The sequence below is a fragment of the Priapulus caudatus genome, unplaced genomic scaffold, assembly GCF_000485595.1.
Source record: "Priapulus caudatus unplaced genomic scaffold, Priapulus_caudatus-5.0.1 Scaffold1754, whole genome shotgun sequence".
NCBI lineage: Eukaryota > Metazoa > Priapulida > Priapulimorpha > Priapulimorphida > Priapulidae > Priapulus > Priapulus caudatus.
In genome coordinates this window covers 22388-33095 of record NW_014578815.1, presented here as the reverse complement: position 1 = coordinate 33095, position 10708 = coordinate 22388, and the positions used below count along the sequence as shown (strand labels likewise).

At 45.1% G+C, this 10708-nt stretch overlaps 1 protein-coding gene across 2 annotated transcripts in view; it reads left to right on the top strand.

Moving 5' to 3' along the window:
- The first annotated feature begins 329 nt into the window (after positions 1–329).
- LOC106817522 (peregrin-like) overlaps positions 330–10708 on the top strand; it is a 28220-nt gene continuing 17841 nt past the window's right edge. For both annotated transcript variants that reach the window (XM_014822195.1, XM_014822194.1), the window contains exons 1-3: positions 330–512; positions 5173–5967; positions 7294–7403. In XM_014822195.1, coding sequence (XP_014677681.1) covers positions 501–512; positions 5173–5967; positions 7294–7403 — 917 coding nt within the window. In that variant the 5' untranslated portion in view covers positions 330–500. The remainder of the gene's footprint in view (positions 513–5172; positions 5968–7293; positions 7404–10708) is intronic.

Sequence of the window (10708 nt, the reverse complement as noted above, 5' to 3'; positions counted from 1 at the left end):
CTGTATTTTAAAGGTTGTTTTACATGTCGTGATGCTCCTTACAATATAAGGTTTGACTGTATGTTAGAGTTGTTTACATGTTGTGTGCTCCTTACAATATGGTTGGTTTGACTGTATGTTAAAGGTTGTTTACATGTGTGTGCTCCTTACAATATAGGTTTGACTGTATTTTAAAGGTTGTTTACATGTGTGTGCTCCTTACAGTATAGGTTTGACTGTATGTTAAAGGTTGTTTACATGTGTGTGCTCCTTACTACATAGGTTTGACTGTATGCATGTAAACGTTGTCACACTATAATCATTTATCTGTCTGATGTCGCTGCAGCAAAGTCGATGAGACAAAGCTACCTGAGCCGTCGTTCCGTCTGCTGGAGGGTTCCTCCTCTGAAACCCCTCCTCCGAGGAAAAACAACAAGGAGCAGCTCGGCAGTCCAGCGCGAGGTTACATCCGCTTCATAGAGAAGTCAGCAGACGAACTAGACGAGGATGTTGAATACGACATGGACGAAGAGGTAAGAGGAGAAATTAAGGGGGAGTGGGTAGAGTGACTGCTGGCACTTTGCCAACTTTGGAGAATCCCATTAAAAGCAGTGGTGATTTTGTTACACTAGAGGTATGTGATCGGCGATTAAAGAATTTGTGTCGAGATTTTCAGCAAAAACTACAAAAATTAATTTTCCAAATACATGATTTTAGTTGATAACTAGAGTAATAAGTTGATTAAGTCTAAACAGTATTAGTAAAGCACAAATCACAGGAAAGTAAGTCTGCAAAACACCTCCCTGAAAATGCTTGGCTTATAAGCGGCGACGTCACGATGATGCGTGTGACGTAATTCCAGTCGCTCTGAATCGCCCAGCTGTGTTGATATGAACTGAGAGCAATAGGTATTCTGCTCTCGTGGTATAAAGCGTTTTGCATCGTGTAAATACTGGGTAGCACACAATCCATACAAGTCAAAATAGGTGTTCCTAGCATAGTGTTTTAGCCGACAAGATGTTTGTATGACTGAACTTATTATACTTTTGCGCATTGCTAATATATTGTGGTGGTTAATACTGTTATACGTGCCAGGCTAATCCTGTAGTTGTTTGCCGGTTATGCGAGTATCGACAATGTGCGAGTCCTACAGCTGAATATCAGGCTAGGTTGGTAGTGCCTCACTGCGTGTTTGTAACCAAGTGTGAGAGCATACGCACTTAGAAAAAATGTAGTCCAATGGCAGTTATGACAGAGAGGGGGGTGTGTGTGTGAGCGAGAGAGAGAGAGAGAGAGAGACAGAGAGATTGCATTGTGTGTTGATACCACGAAACAACACTTAGTACTGGCTGGGCTACGAAGCTACCTTTGTATACGATGGCCACGTTACACCAAGGGTTGCACGTTACATTTGGTGAGCGTGACTATAGGTGACGTGTGACTGTGCCGGCACATTGCAATTTGTTGGTATTGTGAATGTTATTGACTCAATTAAAATACATGAAACAGTATGCAATTAGTGCATTGCCAATACAGTCCCAGATACATTTCTTATAGTTACTTGTGATTAGTTAAATTTATTGGTACTATATGTCGTGATACTACATAGGATGAATACAGCAGTAAAAACATCAATAAAGATCATCTATTGAACACGGAATTCAATGGCACGCACACGGAAGAGTGTGTTAACTGAAATAAATCATAAGAATTGTTATAATACTCAAAATACAGTATTACACCATTTCATGACAACCCGGTTTACATAATTTCCCCCATACGTTATTTGTAAATGATGACCATAACTCGGGATACAACCACTCGCGCGTACGTTATTTGTAAATGATGAGTGGTAAACATTACCTTGTAGTTGTATATATATAAAATAGGCCTGTACAATTATGTAACCAAACACAGACGTAGAGTTGCGTTAGTGTATCTACATATAATAGTAATAAATATTGCAGCCAAGATGGGTAAAGCTAATTGAAAATCACCAAAAACCTGCTGTTTCTTTGTCTTTGGTAAAAAAAGCAAGATATATAATTACCTGTGAACTGGAATGTTGTCTCATGTGTTGCGAATTCTTGAATGTAATCCTGAAAGATAATTTATACACGCGACTGCAGCAAACCGACTCCGCATCAGTACACTGAGTACAGTAGCCACTGATTGGCAATTATCACATTCACGCCCCCGGCCCTGCATGAAATACACCATGCAAATGCTGAGTGCTAGTGGTACGACAAAGTGAGGTGCACCAGTTATCACGTATCCACTCACCAAGGTTTGAGCGCTAGTTGGGTATCTTAGTAACAGCACTCTGAACACAGAAAGCGTAGAGCCCTTTTGCCACTAATGAGTCCATGTTCAATAGACGATCTTCATTGATATATCTTCACCGCTGTTGTCTTCTTCCTAGTATATCACTGCTCTCCAATTCTGTTAGATGCTTATTTTACCCCTCCCCCTTGCAGGCAGTTCAAATTGTTATAGCTGAATGTATTAAAGGAATAAAAGGAATTAAAACCGTCTTCGGCGAAACGACCGCGCCATGATTTGCTGGATCTGCAACGTCAAGGCTAAAGACAAAGTCAGCTCTGACTCCCTTCTCGCGAAGCTGGGCATCCGGGATGTGGACGTGGTGCTTCTTTTTAATAGGTTGCGGTGGCTCGGGCATGTGGAGCGTAGCACAGGCTGGATCGCCTGAGCGCGCAAGATTGAGGTGGTTGCGCAGAAGAGAGCAGGCAGACCAAAGAAGACATGGGATGAAGTGGTGAAGAATGACCGAGCAAAGCTTGGCATGGATCCTACGGACCCTCATAACCGCTCTGTGTGGAGAGGGCGTCTTCGAGGAAGACAAGTCAGACAGGCCACACCTTCGGTAGAGGTTTAATTCAGGCCTGGATAATCAAAACTTGGATGATGATGATGAATAGGTCCATTGATTATGCAATGTTGACGAATGCTAGAGTAACTGGCATCTTGTGTAGTTAATAAGTACATTACCTTATAGCCAAACGAGTATTAGTTTGTCCAATATCACTGCTGGTTACTAGGAAATGTCTAATTGAAGTCCGCAGTCCAAAAATCAGTTGTTTACAGTTTCAAACCGCTGCCGGCGAAGCGGGTGTGATACAGATTTATAGTGCACCGGACATTTTCGCACGCATGCTCGGTCGTACGCAATGCTATCATCAGTGATTTCGTGAACATGGATGCTCGTGATAAGGAACTTTTTGTCAGGGCTGTCCACGTGCGTCCATGATTAGTACGTGTGTTTTACTCTATTTCCATGTTTAGTCCGTGGCTGGGGTTACACCGCTGACACCTCTGTTTCATCTGGCGTCCAAAACATATACGGGCCGAACAAATGTTTACGTTACAAAAGCTTGACTCCTGGATGACATTTACGTAACGTAAATGATACGTTGATACATATCAACAACCGATTTCAAATTCAATGTAACCAGCAGTGATATTGGACAAACTAATACGCGTTTGGCTATAAGGTAATGTACTTATTAACTACACAAGGTGCCAGTTACTCTAGCATTCGTCAATATTGCATAATCAATGGACCTATTATTCTTTTAATGGTCAATGTTGAAATCTTGACTATCACACTTTGCTCCACGCTAAACAAGCACAGTGTACACCATATATAAATACGAGATCGCCTAGTTACGGCGGCCTGGCAGGACAGATAGGACGTCACCCGCGAGTAATCCCCCATGTTAGTATATTTTATCGGAGCGCGGTAATTTCACATATGTTAGCCCATGTAGCAACATTACTGCGTGGTGATTCTGACAGATATTTTGCAATAGTAGAAGAATATAAATATATCTATGATATATTCAAGTGTGACTGGGTTATTTTGACATTTAAAAGCTCGACACAAGTTCATTAAGATATAACTGTGTATACAATTATGATTAAATGATGAGCTATCATTAAAATGGATAAACCTCGCAACAAAAAGCCTATATAGACCTACTGTGAGCATACTTGCAGTGTGCAAGCATCACGAAATGTTCTCATTGAGCCAGAGAAGTGCTACAAACATTGGGATTTTCAAAATTATGTCTAATGTTGTTATGCCACACAGCTAGCAGTAGCCCTACCTGTCACTGCACCTGTGTAACGAAGGTATTCGGGAGCGGCATGAGTCTACTGGCGATCTAAGGCTAGGCGCAGGTGTAGCAAAGGGAATAATGCAAACCAACAGAGAAAGACAGCAACTACGGTCGTAACGTACCACACATGCGTTTATTCTCCGACATGACAGAAGTCGAACAAGATACAAGCGGTATAGGCAAACGTTAGAGATGAGCAAGGTGAACAAGAAGTAGTCGGGAGACAGTCAGGTTCTCTCTAGCTCGGCTTGAGCCTTGGCTTTTAAGCCTGTTAGTAATTAGGGTAGAATCATAAACGCGCGTCTTAGTGACACGTTTCTCACGGTGTGATTTCTCACGGTGCGACTTCGAGAGCAGGTGCTTCTCCACCATCGCTTCTTCTCTTTTGTCGCACCAAAGTGTCGCCATCGGGGTTCATTACCACCACGGGCGGGCTCGGATGTAGCCGCTGTTTATCTGTCATAAACTCTCCTCGCTATATTAGCGCAAATAGTTCCTGGAACGAAAACACTATATTTGTTTCCTGATTGCATAAGTAATATAGATAACGATAATTATGATTTAAACAAATTTCACAATTTTGTACTGAATAAACATAATAATGAATTATAACTTGTTTTATGATAGAAAAGAACTGTTAACGATCGCTCCACTGTGTCCCGTTTAGATTTTGAGAAGAAATGTTATGAAAGTAGCAATACATAAATGAGTTCTAGTGAATTTGTGCAACATAGACGCGCTCACAGTAGGTCTATATATGCATTTAGCTGCGAGGTTAAGCAACTTTAAACTGTGAATGTCTGTAAGTACTGACAAATTCCTTAACCTATCACTTGCTACTCACCTATTGTAATTCCCGTTCTAATGTTCTCTTGTTTGCATGTTGATCGCAGGACTGTGTGTCTGAAACTAGCGACGTCACAGCACTCTTGTTGTTTTCTTTTAAAAATGTCGCCCACCTTTTTCGATGTTTCCTTATCTTTTGATGAATGTTGCCCACCTCATCTAACATTTCCCCATTTGTTCTTTTCTGATGCTCTCTTGTTTTGCACAGGACTACGCGTGGCTAGAGATTGTGAATGAGCGGCGTCGCAGCGCGGGCCTGCGCGCAGTCAAGCAGGAGGTGTTTGAGATGCTCATGGACCGGTTGGAGAAGGAGGGCCATGCTGCGAGCCAGCGCGCCGGCCGTCACGACGTGCCGTCCATCGATGAGGACGCCGTCTGCTGCATCTGCGATGACGGTGAATGCCAGAACAGCAACGTGATTCTCTTCTGTGACCTGTGTGACCTCGCCGTGCACCAGGAGTGCTATGGCGTGCCCTACATCCCCGAGGGCCAGTGGCTGTGCCGCCGCTGCCTGCAGTCGCCGTCGCGCGCCGTCGACTGCGTGCTCTGCCCGAATAAGGGCGGCGCGTTCAAGCAGACGGACGACGGCCGCTGGGCACACGTCGTCTGCGCGCTGTGGGTGCCAGAGGTCGGATTTGCAAACACGGTGTTCCTCGAGCCGATCGACAGCGTTGCAAGCATCCCGGCGGCGCGCTGGAAGCTCGGCTGCTACATTTGCAAGCAGCGCGGCGCGGGCGCGTGCATTCAGTGCCACCGTGGCAACTGCTATACAGCGTTCCACGTGACGTGCGCGCAGCAGGCGGGGCTCTACATGAAGATGGAGCCCGTCACAAAGGACACGCCCAACGGCACGCACTTCACCGTCCGCAAGACAGCGTTCTGCGACGCGCACATGCCCGTTGACGGCGACGGTGGCGATTCGGGTGACTCAGCGACGCCATCTACAACGACAGCAGTCGCAGGGGCGCCGGCAGGCGAGAGGAAGGCGGCGTCGGATGAGAAGGTGAGCGGGGGGTGGCGGTCGCGGCAGAAATGATGCGTGTATCATCTGCGGTCGCGCCAGAAACGGCGCGTGTATCATCTGCGGTCGCGGCAGAAACGACGCGTGTATCATCTGCGGTCGCAGCAGAAACGACGCGTGTATCATCTGCGGTCGCGCCAGAAACGACGCGTGTATTATCTGCGGTCGCAGCAGAAACAATGCGTGTATTATCTGCGGTCGCAGCAGAAACGACGCGTTTATCATCTGTGGTCGGCTGACGTGATGACACGTAGGTTGATCGTGGGAGGCTAGCGTAGTTGCGTGCTGGTGGGGGGTAGTGAGGTAGCGAAGTTAAAGGATTTATTTCGAAATCATTGCTCAAATAAGCACAATCTGAAAAAAATGCATCGAAATATAGTCTCACATGATAGCAGATATTTTACTGATCATACCAACTTGAAAAACACTAAGAATTTATGCTGTTATAGCATAGAAAATTAGAATTGAGCATGCCGTAACACCAGGGCATATTTGATTATGTAGCGACAATTAATTTGCAAATGGTGCCTTCAAAACAAGTGCACCCGTAGTGTACCTAATTCAAACAAAAGGGCATAGACTTCGTTTTTATTTTGAAATTGGCAGATATATCGCGCGATATCGCAAAATAGTCGAGATTCGCAAGAAATTCTAATCGTGCATGTTTTGGTGAATATAGCCAAGTACAAAGGCTCTAACTCTAAGATGTGTTAGCGTTACTTTAGATAGTTGCTATTACTCAAGCAATAACGGTAAGTATCATAAAAGTGGGGAAAACACGAGACTTCTTAGAAATTATTTTCAAAATCTTGGCTTTAAGAGGTTGCGGTGTGGCAGGGTAAAGTCACGAGGTCATGTAATGGTTGGGTAGCGGGGTTGTGTGGGATATGGTTTATGTTGGGGGTTGGCAAGTGACAAGGTCATATGGTGGTGGAGTCGAATGCACCAGGGGGTAGTGGGTCGGGATTGTATGAGCCAGGATGGTGTGGTATGGGATTTTTATATGTATAGCCCTGTGTTGGTGGGGTCATGCTATGACCAGGATGGGTGGTAATGGGGATCAGAGAAAAGAGACATGGGTAGCTTCACACCTTATCCAATCCAAAAATTCCTTAAATCTTAAAGGGGAATTATATCTCAATATGTGTGCGTGCGTGCGTGCGTGCGTGCGTGCGTGCGTGCGTGTGTGCCTATAGAAGAGTGCGTACCGGTACATGAGTGCCTACATGAGTGCCTGTTGCCTATAGTTGACAATTGCTACGTTGTTATGGCGCTCTGCTGACATATGTCTGTCATCGTGAATTGAAGGTGAAGACAATCCGACAGAACATGAGAAAGGTGAGGAAACTTCTCGCCGAGCGAAGGAACTCCGAACCCAGCCAGCCCATGGTCTCCGTGCCAGACATTCCACCAGAAGTGTAAGCTGTATCATTAATACTGCATTATCAGACATTCCACCAGAAGTGTAAGCTGTATCATTAATACTGCATTATCAGACATTCCACCAGAAGTGTAAGCTGTATCATTAACAGGCTCGACAATGCGCATCCAAACTCTTAATTACGTTCCAAGTTACTAGACTAGCAGATCTTTACGTGCGTATGACATAATCACACTTACCTTATGACAAATAATACACTCTAGTTCCTCCCATGTTCATCTGCACGTTTGTCTTATAAAAGGTATTTTTGAAACTGTCCAATGTTGTTTCCCCAACCCCAAGCAACCGATGCAGCGCTGCTGCGGATACAGCGCTACGGGGCGCAGCAAGATAAAACATGGTGACCGTGCACGTCACCATCTTCGAGGCTAGATTTTGTTTGGCAAACAGTTGGCGTTGGCCCAGGAATGGCGCAGGGATTTTCTCACCTCTTTCTTGTGCGGTTTTACACGCAACGCGCAGTGAAATGGGAGCAACTAGAAGTATATATTTTGTCATCTAAAGGTAGTGTGATTATGCATGACACGAAGTACTTCTTAGTCTAGTAGCTGGAGAAATTAGCGTTTGGATGCGCATTTGACCCATTAATACTCGCATTATCAGACATTCCACAGAAGTGTAAGCTGTAGTTATATACAGGGTCTTCTTCTACATTAGAGCCACACGTGGCGCACCGCCGATTGTTCAAAAATTTAACATTCGCCGTTGGAAATGTTCCTGTATTACTGCCGTTGTAAAATAGTGTCAACCCAAACCCCTGCATTGACCAGCGCGCCTGCGCTCAAATCTCTCAGCCGCGACACAAAGAGTTTGTCAAAACAACGCCTCGCTGACCGAAAATTCACTGTTACTTCTATCAATTAAACTACATTTATTGTATCTAAAAATCGAATAAAAGCTTTCAACACGTAAAACACAACGCGGTACATTTAATTTACGATGATGACTGTCACCATAGAATCTATGAGTAGAACTTCTATTTAGTTCTATGCTGTCAAACACGCCAGAATCTTGGGCGTGTTTTGTTGATGCGGTATCAACATGATCTCGATCAACCGAACCGCACCTGCTAGCTGAGAGGTGGATTCGAATTGGGATTCCCAATAATGGCGGCCGCGTGCCTCAGCCAATCCACAGCTTGTTCCTTGTTATTGACAACCCCGTTGATAGGTCACAGCGAAACGCTGAACGCGGTGAAAGTGCAGTTTGCGTTTGTTTGGTCGGATCAGGATCACATGATCGCGATCCGACGGATTCGTCCCAAACAAACGTGCCCTTGGTAAAGCTAAAGTCACACCAAGCTCCCGGACCGGGCCGGACGCTGCCGGACTGATCCGGGGAGAGATCCTTGTTGGGTCCTGGACGGTCCTGCACGGTCCGGGCCGGTCTGGGGTGGTCCTTGATGGTCCGTGGCGCGTCCGTGGTAGGTCCGGGACAGTCCGTAGTGGCACCGTGTTGAACTGGGCCCATCCGTGGCCATCCGTGTCGTTTTTGTTGGCCACGAATCACTACGGATCAGGCCGGACCCAACACGGATGGGAGCACGGATGGGCCAGGACGGGGCCGGACCAGGCCGGATCAGGTCCGTGGCGGTCCGAGGCGGTCCGGGGCGGTCCGGACTCCGGGGCGGTCCGTAGTGACTCCGTGCTGGGGCCGGCTTCATCCGGGCTCAATCCAGGATGATCCGTGGCGCTGCCGTGCTGGTCCGGCCCGATCCTGCCCGATGATGGTTTTTTTCACCCGGATCGCCACGGATTATAAATTTTACGGTCCGGGGAGATCCTGCCCCATCTGCGGTAATCCGTGGACAGTCCGGCCCCAGTGTGACTTTAGCTTAAGGGCTATAGATAAACACAGGATAGGAAGATGATTGGTCATGTACTTGAGCGCCACAGGCGCCATGTTGACTCCAGCAGAGAATTGAGGGTGCTATACCTATGCATGCATACGCATGGGTGTTCGTTTGTATTCTACACCAGGAAAGTGCTTTCGTTGAAATAAAATTGCATTTCATGCTGTTTTAAAAGCGTTATTAATGCAAATGAGAGCATCTAAAAATAATTAACTAATAATATTTTTTTAAATCTTTGGTTGAATTATGTATTTTTCAAATGTATGAACTTCAAATTCATAAGATCATTCATACACAGAAAAAAATATAACCGGAAGCTTCCGGATCTTTGCCACGCTCCAGGCATTCGCCTCGTTTTCGACGGTATTACTATTTAATGTGAATGCTTGTATCATTTCATATTCATGGTTTATTTGTTCCTTTTGACAACTTGAAGAGATTCAAGAGTCTCATACAATGTGTTCAGAATAGCTTAGAATGCACGAAATTGCACCATTTTTTTAAATATTTCCTGGGGGAGCATGTCCCCGGACGCGAAATTTTTTTTCCCACTTGAGTTCCGGACCACAGCCAATCAGCGCACTTCATTCACTCGTCTTCCTCGAAGCAACAATGTAAAATGAATACCCACTATCCCTAACCCTAACCCTAACCCGTACCCGAACCCGAACCCGAACTATAATCCAACCATATATATATACGATATATATACGAACCATATATTACAAAACACTATCTATGGTGGGTCCGGATCTCAAGTGGGGAAAAAAATTTCGCTCCCCAGACCCCCCTAGCTGAGCGAGCTCCTGCGGTGCTTGCTTTGCTATGTCCTCGAGATGCGCAAACACCCTTTGAATCGATTATGCGCGTTTTTTCCCCAAACTGGCCATTACCTCCGTTGTCTAATTTTCCCTCAGAAGAAACCCTGCATTAATACTGTGGTATATTCTGTGGGCAATAATCGTTCGATTCTTAATAATTTCGTTTATCTTCAGTGACAGAAGTTGGGAAGGCCAAGATCCTTTAAGGCTTTTTGGAACGTTGTTACTGCTATCAATGCCCAGCTGTGTCATTATTTAGCTCTGTAAATGTGAAGACTAGATACGTATAATTAATTCATATGAGGTAAAACGGCGGTGTTTTTCGCGCTAACGGCTGGGGGTCCGATTTAATGCACTGTACACGACAGCTGATTGCATCAAGAGTTAATAATACCTAGAGTGTACAACGGAAAAACAGGAAAATAGTGCTATTTTACGACAACATTATTCTACTTTGCCTGCGAGTCTAGAATAATTTTATGGTATATTGCATTAAGCAGAATTCTTTATTCTGGAAATTATTCTAGACTCGCAGGCAAAGTAGAATAATCATGTCGTGAAATAGCACCATTTTCCCGTTTTTCCGTTGTACACTCTAGGTATTATTAG